The 15,025-nt window shown below is 35.9% G+C and overlaps 2 protein-coding genes across 2 annotated transcripts in view; both read right to left on the reverse strand.

Moving 5' to 3' along the window:
- LOC112044670 (uncharacterized) overlaps positions 1–3,049 on the reverse strand; it is a 5,263-nt gene extending 2,214 nt beyond the window's left edge. Inside the window, exons 1-2 of the mRNA XM_024080589.2 lie at positions 2,610–3,049; positions 73–280 (exon numbers count right to left, since the gene is read on the reverse strand). Coding sequence (XP_023936357.2) covers positions 73–280; positions 2,610–2,823 — 422 coding nt within the window. The 5' untranslated portion in view covers positions 2,824–3,049. The remainder of the gene's footprint in view (positions 1–72; positions 281–2,609) is intronic.
- A 551-nt stretch (positions 3,050–3,600) lies between these two features.
- LOC112044669 (uncharacterized) lies at positions 3,601–14,602 on the reverse strand. Its single transcript, XM_024080588.2, has 6 exons — positions 14,578–14,602; positions 12,883–12,969; positions 11,963–12,167; positions 10,906–11,106; positions 8,375–8,488; positions 3,601–3,703 (listed from the first exon to the last, which is right to left on the reverse strand). The coding sequence occupies exons 1-6, from the start codon at positions 14,600–14,602 to the stop codon at positions 3,601–3,603; spliced, it is 735 nt and encodes a 244-aa protein (XP_023936356.2).
- Between the last annotated feature and the right edge of the window lie 423 nt (positions 14,603–15,025).

Here is a 15,025-nt window from a genome sequence, read left to right on the forward strand (position 1 = left end):
AAACTCCGCTCGTGATATTCTCCATGCTTATTAATATTTGAATAATAACGTAAAAAGTTTCTCATGATTTACCTTTTGTAAGGCACCTTAGCAATCAGTTTGCCCTTATCATCCAAGTAATACACATTGCTGTCTACTCGGCGTTGCGCGGTTTTGTCGTACTCTTTCAGCATGAGAAGAAGTTTTGGATCCGTGGGCAGATTCCACGCCAGCGCCGCCGTGTTTCCATAGAGGAAGATGTCTCCTATTGGTATCAAAGCTGACGTTTGGACGCAAAACACTGGAAATTTTCAAATAATTGTTAATTTACCCGTAATAAAAAAAACTGTAACAATTTAAAAAATCTTAGTTAAACTAAAAAAAGTTCTTTACTGGTTTCGATAATAGTTTTTATTCAATTTTTGTTTTTTTTTTTGTATGATTATTTTTAGTTTGTACGAGCATGCTTAAATAAAAGATTTTTGCATTATATTACGCTGCGTAGAAATCATCATTGTCAGTCTACTTTTAACAGCCTAGGGTAGGCCAGGCCTCCCTCTTACGAGACGAGATGTCGGTATCATAGACGCATGATGCTACTCAACGGGTTAACGGACATAAGGTGATACCTAGTTTATATAAAAGCAAGTTTGCATTTAAGAAGCAGTTAAAAAAATTCTCAAGAGTTCTCATTTCTATAATGAACACATTTTTCTATCCAATATTAATTAATTAGAAATTATATGTAATACTGAAAATAGTATCGACCGAGAACAATGGCTTAACGTCTTAATTCCCGTCTGTTACCGAGAATTTCTATGAGAGCACGAAAAGCTCACTGATAATGTATTAAAATAACAAAGCTTTTCCGAGCAAGTGGGCGTAAAGTACATCATTTCATTCAAAGAATTTAAAGCAACGCAGGGAACTGAGTTATCACAAAATGGAAGTTCCCTAACTCAATACAAACGGGATAGCGGGCCCCTTTATGTAGGACCATGGACTTCAATTGAATCAATTCTTATACTTTTATTCCTATGTACGCACACCCTTTTAACGTTTCCCCTCTTCGACGTAAAGTGGTTAGTAAACGGCCTGTAATAATTGCATCTCAGTAAAAAGTTTTTTGACCGAAGTCGCCCGAGGAAGTACTGCTATCGTTAACGTAATAATTTGACGAGTTTATAATTCAGTAGATAGCCGTGATAGCCCAGTGGATATGACCTCTGCCTCCGAGTCCCGAGGATGTGGGTTCGAATCTGGACCGGGGCACCTTCAACTTTTCAGTTGTGTGCATTTTAAGTAATTCAATATCACGTGTCTCAAACTGTGAAGGAAAAACATCGTGAGGAAACCTGCATACCAGAAAATTTTCTCAATTCTCTGTGTATGTGAAGTCTGTTAATCGCATTGGGCCAGCGTAGTGGACTATTGGCCTAACTCCTCTCATTCTGAGAGGAGACTCAAGCTCAGTAGTGAGACGAAAATGGGTTGATTATGATGATGATAATTCAGTAACAAAAACAAAGATCAAAGAACCATTCACCCACAGACATATTGAAGTTTCGTTGGAATATATAAAAAAGTTTTATGCTATGTAAAACTACAATTGATTGTAAACCTTACAATATATTTTGAAATAAACATTGGTTGTTAATATGGCTAAACACCTATGCTTCAGGTTGATGGACCCATTGGGTTCAGGTTCAGGAATTAGCTACATCGTTTTACTCGTACGACATTTTAAATTCATCATTAATTTCTCTACAACGGGGAGAATCTAAGTATCGTTGACCATACCTACATCCTGAGTTTTACGATATTTTGGAAGGCTTGTTTGTTCGTTTTCTTATTTGTTAAGCTTTGTCGATAGCCTCCAGAACAGTGAAAAAAATGTATGTAATGTATTTTTCTTCAAGAAACATGCTTTTATTAAGCCAATTAATTAACTTGATCCTCATTTATACATTATACTATCATCTCTATATATTATTATACGGGGTGTACCTGGGTCGACGTTGTATGGGCCGGTGGGCATTATTACCTTTTTAATTAAAAGTTGACAAAAACAGTTGGCCTACTATATTTTGGATTTTAACCTTTTTCACCCTATATGCAAAAACTTAACGACAAGTAATTTAACTGCATCGTCACTTATCATCAGTCAGTAATTGTCATCAGTGGGTAATTGAGTAAAAAAAACCTTTGGTTGTGTTTCAAAGCAAGTAAAATTCTCCAGACTGGAAATGCAACGCTACATGGTGACAGAAATAAAAACGGCGGTAGATTCAGCAAACACAAGCGTGTTCTAAATTTAAATTAGTAACACAACCAAAACTCAACCTTTCTTGCAAAGTAAAAGGGTAAATATACAATACACAATTCAAAGAATCAAGAAATTTATGTTAAGTATAACAAGAGTGTGAGGGAATTTACCGTTTCGACCGGTACATCTCTGTACAAACATCGTCTTAGCAACACAAAAATACTTAGAAATACCCGTAGAGTGGAAGAAAAACATAGACAGAGTAACTGAGAAAATTATCGTAAGCTGCATTGGCGAAAGATCTCGCTCCATTTAGTGACTCAATGACCGTCTATACTTTTCCTTTCACTTTCAAGATACGCACCCAATTGGAGAGAACTGCCTTCAGGAAACACTAAGAACCTTTTACTCCTAGAAAGCGTCCGTCCACGAGGCTCGTTAACTGAACTATTTGTAGTTCCATTGCACAGTTCATTACTGTTTAAACTCTTACTATTCTTACCACCAATCCACCAAAGTATAACTAAATAACACAAAATAATAATGCAACACAGTTTTAAAAGCACTTTAAAAACCATAGCTCCAAAATTTGTTATCTGTATTAACAAAAGAGGTTATACATCAAACGTCAAATAAAAAAAGAAACATGCAGTTCGAATATCGAACAGTTTCTTCACGACAATCATAAAATGAACTAAGTGCGGTGGACGCACGATGGTGGAGACGCAAATATGTATAAATGAAAGAGCAATTAACATGTTTTGTGACACCTTGTTTAACAGTTATTTCTTGTTAGAAAATGGTTTTTTGAAAAAGACAAAAAAGGCAATCAAGATACCACTCGACAAAAGCGTGATCATCGAATTAGGGGCGCGTGTTGAATTCAAATTAGTGTTGCCAACATGACGCTTGTAAAATGTGGTTTAAAAATGGACTCGACTTTAAACCGTTTTATTTTATTAACAGGTATATTTTTTTACTAAATTGCACGTTATGTTTTGTAATATTCATAACGATATTAGATAACCAAATGTAGGTCAACATGTTGTCTGTATTTTATTTTTTAATTAAAAATAAAAACTGTTCCTAACTATGTAATTTAAAAGAAATGTAGGTAAACATTTGATAATGTAGAATGAATACTAAGAAGCACTCAATAAAACCTCAGATTTTAGTTTATGGTACTTTATTATAAAATAATTGACTGATACTGTCTTCCAAATTTTATGGTAATAGTTTTATGTCATATAAACGGGTCTGGAAAAATCTTTTTTAATTTTTCTCTGGGTCAGGCAAAGATCGGTGACCATACAGGCTGAAGTGTATTTATTAAAAAGTAATCTCAATATTATTAGTCAGTTTTCAGCACACGGGTATAATTTTTCGCATGAACCTTTAGCTGAATGTGCTTCGTCATACTCTTCATCAACATCGTCTGGTTTAGAAGGTTTCGGTAATCTGTAAAAGAAATTAGATTTATTTTGGAATTTCCTTTATACTGGAAAATGTAAGCTCACGTAAATTTGGAATAAGCCCGAATAGTTTGGTACCCGTCCGATTTTTTTTTAACATGAGTTAGTTGTTGTTGATTGATTTGCTATATCACCACTATCAGCCTATACTACAGCCTTTCTTGATGAGTACTGTTTACCAACAAACAAATTAAAAATGAGGGTATAAATCACTAGTCATTTCACACCTAATGATAATTATAATTAACTGGAACCAGTTAATATTCATAAATTTGATTAATTGGCTTAGAACAATTAAATATGGTTAATATATTTTATATAACATTTTATATAAACAAACCATACATAATTTGAAATAAATAAGTTATGAAATGACATGCGTTTTCTACCTTCATTTCTAATTCCTTTGTTGGTAAACAGTACTCATCAAGAAAGGCTTTAGTATAATTTGAATGGCCCAATACAAGGCTCTGTCCTTGTAGAAGAGGGGATTTGGAGTTTAGAGCCACCACGCTGGACCCCGCGACCCCGCACCGGAAAGCGCAGTGTTGGTCGACCCCCCATTAGGTAGACCGAGGATATCAAGCGAGTTGCAGGGAGCCGCTGGATGCTGGCGGCTCGAGACCGTTGTGCTTGGAGGTCCATGCAAGAGGCCTATGTCCAACAGTGGATTTCTATCGGCTGATACGGTATGCTGGTCTTACTGGTATGGTGATAGTGATTAGCTCTCTAAGGATTACTAACAGTTGTACTAATTGGGTACCAACTGCTTTATGTGCTGTCTGAGGCAGAAGGATAACCACCCACATATATTAAAAATGCCTTGAATCTAGCGGACGCTTGCGACTAAGATCTTTTTTTAAATCCTTCGGAAAACGTGTATTTATCAGAATGAAAAGTGGCCTATATTCTATCCATTGTGCAGTACAGTGTAGGTCTCTAAGCCAAATTTCATTCAAACCGGTTAAGTCGTGAAAAGATAACAGACAGACAGACTTACTTTCGTTTTTATAATATTAATTTCGGAAACCTGAGCCATGATCTATAACCACATAAGCTAACCTCTATTTCAATGAGTCAGTTCTTGTAGTTTCACAACTATGTCAGACAAGTTACGCGACTCAAGAGCATCTATCATCATCATTAGCAACCCATATTCGGCTCACTGTTGAGCACGAGTCTCCTCTCAGAATGAGAGAGGTTAGGCCAATAGTCCACCACGCTGGCCCAATGCGGATTGGCAGACTTCACACACGCAAACAATTTAGAAAATTCCGGAGGTGCATGCTCCGGGCCGGATTTGAACCCACATCCTCCGGAATCGGAGGCAGAGGTCATAAAAGCATCTATACTAATATTATAAAGCTGGAGAGTTTGTTTGTTTGAACGCGCTAATCTCAGGAACTACTAGTCAGATTTGAAAAATTCTTTCAGTGTTAGATAGCCCATTTATTGTCGAAGGCTATAGGCTATATATTATCCCCGACTCCTACGGGAACGGGAACCACGCGGGTGAAACCTCACGGTGTCAGCTAGTCTTAATTATAAAGAAGAGAATTATACAGTTTGACGATCACAGTAGAGAACTGGGAAGGAAGGCTGGCGCAAATTGCATGCAAATACGGAGTACACGGTCCACGGAGCCAGTAATACAATAGAGGTCTATCCCTTGATTAAGCCTTCAAGGTAGATGTTCTAGTTGCAGAGAGATAATTTATCTATGAATCCGAATTTAAATTTAAATTCGTTCATTTCAATAAATAATTGATTTATTTTACTATTTGCTGCCAAGTAATCAAACCCACTTTTATGCAAAACTGCCTCTAACAACGTCTTTACAGTTTTAGATCAATTTTTATTATATTTTCAGATGCAACTGTGGGGCAAGGCTGGTTTTAAAGAAAGGGTTTTACCCGCGTGGTTCCCGTTCCCGTAGGAAAACGGGGATAATTTATAACCTATAGCCTTCTTCGATAAATGGGCTATCTAACACTGAAAGAATTTTTCAAATCGGACCAGTAGTCCCTGAGATTAGCGCGTTCAATCAAAAGAACTCTTCAGCATTATATATTTGTATAGATATAGAAGTATACATTTTTGCAAGTAATTTTGTGTCAAGTCTGTCATATAGTGACAGTTGAAGAAGCAGGGATAGTTGAAGAAGCAATGCTTCTGCAACTAACCCTATTAGATGTTATCATAAAAAAACTGCTTTCACGTGATGTCCAAGGCAGAAAGAGTAAGATCCACCACGCCGTTCTATTTTTTTTTTATATTTACAGGTTAGTCCTTGGCTACTATTACTAATGGTAAGTGAAGGTGCAATCTAAGATGGAAGCGGGATAACTTATCAGGAGGAGGATAACCCTTTCGGTTTCTACACGACATCGTACGGAATGCTAAATCGCTTGACAGTACGTTTTTGCCGGTAGGGTGGTAACTAGCCACGGCCTCCAACCAGCCAGGACCAATTAAGAAAATCTCAATCGGCTCAGCCCGGATTCGAACCCGGCACCTTCGTCTTGTAAATCCACCGCGCACCATTGCGCCACGGAGGCCGTCAATGTAATGCAGATATGTGGCTTAATTTCCTACCAATGTACAATTACGGTATTAGCTGTAGTAATTACCAGCTGTTTTTTTTTTCATACAACAAACAACAATTTATTCTTTAACGAGAAAGCGGAACCGATCGTTTCCGTGAGTTATTGTCATCAAAAAAGTCATCAATATTATAGTACCTCCGATAAGAGAATTTTATCTTGTTTTATGGAAATTTGTTATGGCAAATTCAAAGTAACATACAGGATCATGAGAGAAGAATAAGAAATACATATTTAAAAAAAAAAACATATTTTCTATAATCAGCTAATAATAATCTATACTTAATATTATAAAGCTGAAGAGTTTGTTTGTTTGTTTGATTGAACGTGCTAATCTTAGGAACTACTGGTCCGATATGAAAAAATCTTTTAATGTTAGATAGCCCATTTATCAATGAAGGCTATAGACTATATATGATCCCCGTATTTCTACGGGAACGGGAACCACGAGAGTGAAACCGCGCGGCGTCATTAATAATAACCCGAAACGGGAATTTTACTAGGTCTACAAACTACATAATTTTCTGACTAGTTTTTACGTAGCTACGTGGACATCTCGATAATTACATATATATACAGTGACATCTTTACAAGTTGGCCCTTGATTACAATCTCACCTGATGGTAAGTGATGGTGCAGTCTAAGATGGAAGCGGGCTAACTTGTTAGGAGGAAGATGACAATCCACACCCCTTTTTGGTTTCTACACGACATCGTACCGGAACGCTAAATCGCTTGGCGGAACTAACTAGCCACGGCCGAAGCCTCCCACCAGCCAGACCTGGACCAATTAAGAAAATCTCAATCGTCCCAGCCGGGGATCGAACCCAGGTCCTCCGTTTTGTAAATCCACCGCGCATACCACTGCACCACGGAGCTCGTCAAAGTTATGGGAAATACTCCCCATCACCCTGTATATTTAATTTCCATCCGTTTATTATTTACGTGGACCCGTTGTAAATTAACATATAGCGTATGCAAACATAATCAAAGCCAGCAGCTGCAGCTGGAACAGGGGATGAATATCTAAGCGCTGAGTAATTTACTCGCCAGGTAGCTAACTCGCTTAACTGTTAAACCACACCTACGGGTTCGCTTAAATATTTAACTAACAATGAGGGTAGATTTGACTCGGTTGTGTTAGCGCAAATCAGTCGATACCGGCGACTTTTACCACAGTTTAGAGCCGATTTTAATGTTAATAATGTGTAAGTATATTTAGTTTAAGTATATTTACTAGAGCCTCAATAGCTCAACGGTAAGAGCGGTCGGATTCATCACCGAGGGGTGGTGGTTCGATCCCCGTTGGACTATTGTCGTACCCACTCCTAATTACAGTCTTTCTCGACTAGTTGGAGGGGAATGGGAATATTGGTCATATTTAAAAAAATATGGCAAATATTCTTTTTAAAAAATATATATATATCTCGCTAACCCACATTAGAGCAGCATCGTGGATCTAAGCTCTATCTCCTCTCCCATAAGGAGACAGGCCTGGCCCTGTAGCGGGCCGTTTATGATGAATGTGTATAAATTGCCCACCATCCCGTATTGGAACAGCGTGGTAAGTCTAAGCTTTATATCCCTCCTTTAAGGATGTCTGGCCCATGGGCAGTTTAAATAAGCTGATAATGATGACGGTGAATGTGTAATATAACGAGAGTCTGCGATAGTCACACATACCTCATTTCATGAAGGCTGACAATTTGTCTTTTACTGTAGGTAAGTAAGTAAGTAAGGTAGGTAGGTAAGGAAGGCTTGGAAATCTTCCAAGTATAAAGCGCACCTTTTTTTTATGTTACTCGACATCAATACTCGGAAAAAAATAAAAAATTAAATATTTACTGACTTCAAAAACACTTGAATGTAAACTAAAAAGCGAAAATCATAATTAATTTCAAGGTAGTTCAAAGCCAGTAATATATTAGTTTAAGTAATTTCTGAAAGAACCAGATAAAAACTGTATGAAAACACCTAAATCTTATGATATAGATAATTGGCCTTCTTTTTGGAAGTAGGTAAAAAATAATATAAACAGTTTTACGTGTAACTTACGTGAACACAACTCTCATTATTTCCTGTAGAAATGGACCTTGTGGGTTATTAGTATTGGACTGTCCCATTTCACAGAGCATATTTAGCAGGCACATCCTTCCGTCGGCACCAATGCTGAAATAAAAACAGATCATTTCTCCCACATATGTAGCTATGCTAGCTATGAAGCCGTGATAGCCCAGTGGATACGACCTCTGCCTCCGATTCCGGAGGGTGTGGGTTCGAATCCGGTCCGGGGCATGCACCTCCAAACAAACTAACAGTCTTTTCCGAATAATTGGAAGGTAATGGGAATTCATCATCATTATTAACAACCTAAATTCAACTCGCTGTTGAACACGAGTCTCCTCTCTGAATGAGAGGTTTCCACCACGCTAGCCTATTGCGGATTGACAGACTTCACACACGCGAGAATTAAGAAAATTCTCAGGTATGCAGATTTCCTCACGATGTTTTTCCTTTACCGTTTGAGACATGTTTAATTTCTTAACGGAAATTGGTCATATTTAAAAGATATGGAAAGTATTATTATTTTTTTTTAAATAAAAGCCTCAGTAGCTCAACGGTGTAAAAGGTTGGACTTAACACATAGCACCGAAAGGTTATACGATCACTGTCCATTGGTCTTTTGTCGTACCATCTCCTAATACTTGCTTAATTGCCTCATTGCTCCAATGGTTAGCCTATGGGGACTTACGATGAAGAAGACTCGGTCTTGGGTTCGAGTCGTGGGTCGAGCTATGAAATACTGAACATTTCTTTCTTGGAAATTTTCAGTGCAATTTTTCAGTCATGAGCATGTTAAGCCATCAGTTCCGATCATTTAGTGATCTATGCCAACTCGGCGTTATTTCTTCTAAAACCATTATAATGCATTAAAACTAACCAACATTGGACCAGTAGGCCTAAGATCTTCTGAAAACCTGGTCTTTGTCTTTGGAAAGTGACCCGTTAAAATATGCACTATGCCTTCAAAATAAGAAAACTGATATATTTTGAAGGCATAGTGTACCTATACTTCTATACTTTCTATACTAATATTTTAATGAGGTAAAGTTTGTGCCGTTGTAGGGGGTAATCTTTGTAACTACTGAATCTATTTCAAAAAATCCTTAACCTTTAGAAAGCCACGTCATTGGCTATATTTATCCCAGTATTTTCATGGAAAAGGGAACTACACTAATGAAATCGTGAGGCGTCAGCTAATCTAATACTAGCTGCGCGCGAGCGTTTCGCGGTTTTACCCGCATGGTTCCCGTCCCTGTAGGAAAACGGGGATAATATATAGCCTATAGCCTTCCTCGATAAATGGGCTATCTAACACTGAAAGAATTTTTTAAATCAGACCAGTGTTTCCTATGATTAGCGCGTTCAATAAAAACGAACTAACTCTTCAGCTTTATGTATTAGTATAGAAGTATAGATTACTGTTTTTTTAATTCCACCATGTACCCAAAGTGTTTTAATATTAAGGGGATAAATATATCGCTCAAAGGCCTGCACCGCATTATCAGCGGCTTTAGTGTTGCAAGTATGCTGCCGTGGTGTCACAAATATCAACATATTTGCTACACAATACCTTTGGCCTTTGAGGAATATGTTTATCCACACCTTAAATAGCCCAATAATGCGTTTATGGACAAACGGGCATCGTTCAACACCCTAACAGGTGACGATATACGAATACTCGTTTAAAATAACGTTAGATAACAAATTACAAATTTTGTCTCAATAGGCTAATAGGCTACTCGCCTGCTGTAGAAAACTACGAAGATTTTTTGCATAGGATAGTTTAGATGCCTAGAAACTCATTTCAATATTTTTAATTGTGAAAATAATTTTGTAATTGTAATATTTTTATAAAACAAAATTGTATTTTTATCACGTCACTGCAAACCCCAATCATAAATTGTAACGTCATTCGCTACAAGGCATCGGTTTGTGATTGGCGCTTGCGGTGACGTGATATAACACATCACTGCAAACGCCGATCACGCTGTTATCTCTATGAATGACGTCACTTGCTAATGTAGTGTTTCGGCGGCAAAAATTTTATGTAAATATTTTTTAATTAATATAAATTTTTTTACTGATTATTATTGACGGGACAAAATAAAATATACCTTATAATACTTCCATAATTCAGTTTACAAAAATAATTGTACTGTTTACAAAAGAGGCAAGTAGCCTATTATGCCTGAAGTCGAGGCACACAGACAGTGTGACACTTAGTTGGCATGTTTGATGCCCTGTGGTGGCAACAGCGTCAGAAAATATCACTCTATCATTGCGATGTGATGAAAGAGACAGCTATATTTTCGATGATTTCAGTGCACAATGTGTCTTTTTCTTTGATGCTCGTATCCTAAAATTGCAATAAAAACTTATAACCACTAACCCTTGTAGAAGTCCCGTGCCGATACAGTTGTATGTCACCTTTATTAATCGACAATGTCTTCCTCCTCACGAGATTTTTGGTATGCGTATTAGACTTACAGGTTAAGTTAAAATATAAATAAATATCTACCAACCCTTGCAGAAGTCCCTCAACATGCCGGTACAAGGTAGCTCGCCCGTGTCTATGGAACCCAATGTTCTCCATTTGGTCCCTTTTCAAAAACTCTCTTGTGTGTCGTGAGGCGTGCAACTCTCTCCTATCTATTTTGTATTCGTGAGCCGCGTTGGATCCGTCCACGCTACGCTTCGCGAACGCTGGGTTTACTATAAACTTCCTGGAATACATCGACGATTTTTATCTTTAAATCCCGTTGCTGCAAATTCAAGCGTACCAACGTATCTACTGCAAAGATTTATTTTGTATGCCGCTCGGTTTGTACAGATATTTGAATGCTGTAAGAAGTTTTATGAATTCGAATTGAATTATATAAGCATAATATGCTTATGTATCGTTTTATTTTTATTTTATTTTATTATTTGACTACTCGCGTTCACAGTAGCAGGTTATTATGTATCTCGGTTTACCAGTCAAATAATGAGTCACTACAAAGTTTTTCATCATATTTTCGGTTTGCAATCATCTAACATCGTATTTTCAACGAAATGACATAAGTATTTTCATTTTACATAGTGACAGTAATATATAAGAGGTTATAGAAAGTAAGTTCAACGAGAACCGATTATTTCAACGAGAAAGATTATTTAACTTCTAAAGAATAAAAAAAAAGAACCCTTATTTACGTAAGCTGATTGTAAAACGAAAAAACACTGGCATTTGGTGTAAAATGACGTAGTCAAGATCATTTTATTGAAATACCTATGTGTAAGATGATCATAAGGCCACGGACAAAGCCTCCTACCAGCCAGTCCTGGACCAATTAAGAAAACCTCAATCGGTCCAGCCGGGGATTGAACCCAGGACCTCCGTCTTGTAAGTCATACCACTGCGCCACGGAGGCCGTCAAAAATAATTTCAAGATGAAACCACTGAACAAATCGTAAAGTAATTTGGTGCTGAGATAGTTTGCATTCTGTTAACCAACACAAGCTACATTTAACAGAGGAAATTAATTAAATACGCAAATGAAGTAGGAAATAACTGCGAGCAAGTACTTATAAATAAATTATTACCTTTTGTATGGTTGGTGGTGAATAATTTTTCCATTATAATCCGTGAAATAGATAGTCTTTGTGTCTATTCTCCTGTGAAGAGGGTCCGCTTTGTGGTTAAAGGGGGAGTAGGGGTCCTGGGGTAGTTCAAACGCCAAGGCGGCTGTGTTGCCCCATAGGAAAATGTCCCCTATTGTGAATATAGCTGGATAGGTGACGCAGAAAACTGAAAATCAATGTAAACATACCTTAAAATTATACACGATAAAGTTTAACTAACTAAATTGAATAAATTATTAACGACCCTACAATTATTTTTGCGTTATACACAGCCGATAAAAGGACGGACATACAAACGAGAATTAAAAAAAATACATTAATTATATAATGAAAAATAAAAAAATATATATATATCTTAAATGTTGAAGAATTGGACCTTTGTAGTTTTAAAGTTATATTTAACAGAGTTCTTTAATGAAATAGTTAGCTTTATTGCAAAGGTAACTTATTTTTAAGCGCAAATGTATGTCAAAAGGTTAAAAACAGTCTGTAATTATCTTATCAAAATCGTGTTCTTTACATGTATTGTACTCAAAAATAATTAAAAACTTAAAAATACCCGACTGCCTAACCTGCCCGCATCCAGTTATCCGCCTGCCTTATTTTGTTTAGCTATTAATAAATAACGTTTTTCTAACTGTAGTGTTTAATATGGCCATGATATAAAATTTTTAAATTCTCTTGAATTTGACACCCACAAAGCATAATATTCGAAAAAGAACGCCCGAAAAACATAACCAGTTAAAATATTTCTAAAAAAAAATATTTTACGCATTTTATTATCCCAATAAGTCCATTTTATAAGCCTTTATAAATATTTTCTATGAAATAATAAGTTGTTGTTTCAAAACTTCATTCAATTTATAGTTTAATAGACTTACCTAATTGTAAAGAACTTCCTTCCGGGAAAATAAGAAATCTCTTCCTTCGAGATAAAACTTCAGCTCCATACCGATCGTTGCAGTTGACTGCAATCGCTTGTAACGTGAGGTAGATCAACCAAAATTTCAAATTATATATTACACACATAATATATTAGTCGTATAAGAAAATTATATATTAGTCTATGATATATATATGATTAATGAGAGGGTAATATATATTTTCAAATTATATATTACTTTTATAAATTCGTAAGCGCAAAGAAATTAAAAAAAAAACGATAAATCAGAGATTTTTTTGGTAATTTGGAGTAAAAAGTGTTTCTTTTCAGAGATTAGGGACAGTACTAAGTATATTAGCTTATCCCCAAACGTGGATGGTGTATGGAAATGTTAATCACGACAGTCAAATATCTTAACCGTTACAAAATGTATACAGTGTGATTTTTTTTAATCCTAATATTAAATGTGAACGTGAGTTTGTTACGTTTTTAAGCCTAAGCCACTAAATCGATTTTATTTTTTATCCATGGAAAGCTATGTTATTATTAAGTCATCATCATCAGCATCATTACTAACCCATATTCAGCTCACTGCTGAGATCGAGTCTCCTCTCAGAATAAGAGGGGTTAGGCCGGTTAGGCCAATAGTCCTAATACCTAATATATTTGGACTAAACCAATTTAAAAACGTAAAATTATATTTATATTCGTTCTTAACACTTACATACCTAAAATGATATTAGTGTTTTTACATGGCAGCATACGTCTAATAAAACTCACGAGGCAAAAAATAAAATTTACATCCACCTGTATGTTCAACTTGACCTGATATACTTAAAATTAAGGTTAAGCATAGAAAAACTCGTTAATTTCAAACTAAACAGGTCTACTTTATTCATTTGGCATTTTTACTTACTCTATTTTTTTAATCATTCAAAGTCGTGTAGTTATCTTTGCTTGACGTTATGATAACTATTCAGATATAACTGATTACCTACATTATAATTTATTAAATGTACTTGTTTATGGTAAGTTAATTTTTGCGTCATGCTGAAAATGTTATCTGTATATAATATCAGTTTATCACAGGAGACCTGTATTTTTTAACCGACTTAAATAAAAGGAGGAGGTTCTCAATTCGAGTGTATGTTCTTTTTTTTAATGTATAATACCTGAATACTCGAAGACGCCTAGGCCGATTTGAATATTTCTATTTTTGTTCGAAAGGGTCTGTCTGTCAATCTGATGATGGGATCCTGGAGAAATCGAGGGGAACTTTCAAAAATCGTAAGAACCGCGCCTAGCTACAAACCTTTTGAGTGGTGAAAAGTAGTTATCTTGTGATTGGGCTTGATTAATTTATATTGATGAGGACATTTCACCTAGATATAGGTTGTGACTGGCATTAGGGGTCTTAACACGACTACACAGAGAAACATACCTTGGGGGAATTTTTCTTGCCTACATCCAAATCTACTCGAAATATGATTACACTAAAAATTGATAAATAAAAAAATTTATTAAAAAAAATTCAACCGACTTCAAAAACATAAAACTTACCGACTAAACTAAAAAGCGAAAAATTAAATCGTATTATGTTCTACCCACTGATCAGTTTGAAGGCGGTGTAAACCAGTGTCGTATTAATTTAAGCCGTTTCAAGAGCTACATGAAAGAACACAATCTGAAAAACCTTTATCTTTATGATATTCTGTCATGGCTTGAATTAATACGTGATGAAATCGTGAAAAATACATGATTTTATGAGATAAGTATAATAAACTTTTATTAATTGATATCGATATATTTTGGACTCTTATTCTATGTACTACACGAAATTAACATTGTTTATATGAAAATTGACATGATTGACAAACTATTGTTGTTATAAAAATATTATTATTACATTCACTGAAAATCATAACTCTTTATAATTGGGTGGTAAAATTTAATAGCGCCAGGGCAAGATGCTAAATCAGTCCATTAGCTAAATCTACCGGGGAGCGGCGGAGCCGGGTCAACGATGCTAATTTGCTAAATTAGTACGTCATTACATAACGGATCCTTAGATAAATGTAGCCAGGTGTTAAGTTTTACCGACTTCTGTAAGTGAAAGCTTACAAATTTGATGACTCTCAGGT

The sequence above is a fragment of the Bicyclus anynana genome, chromosome 17 (assembly GCF_947172395.1).
Source record: "Bicyclus anynana chromosome 17, ilBicAnyn1.1, whole genome shotgun sequence".
Classification (NCBI taxonomy): domain Eukaryota; kingdom Metazoa; phylum Arthropoda; class Insecta; order Lepidoptera; family Nymphalidae; genus Bicyclus; species Bicyclus anynana.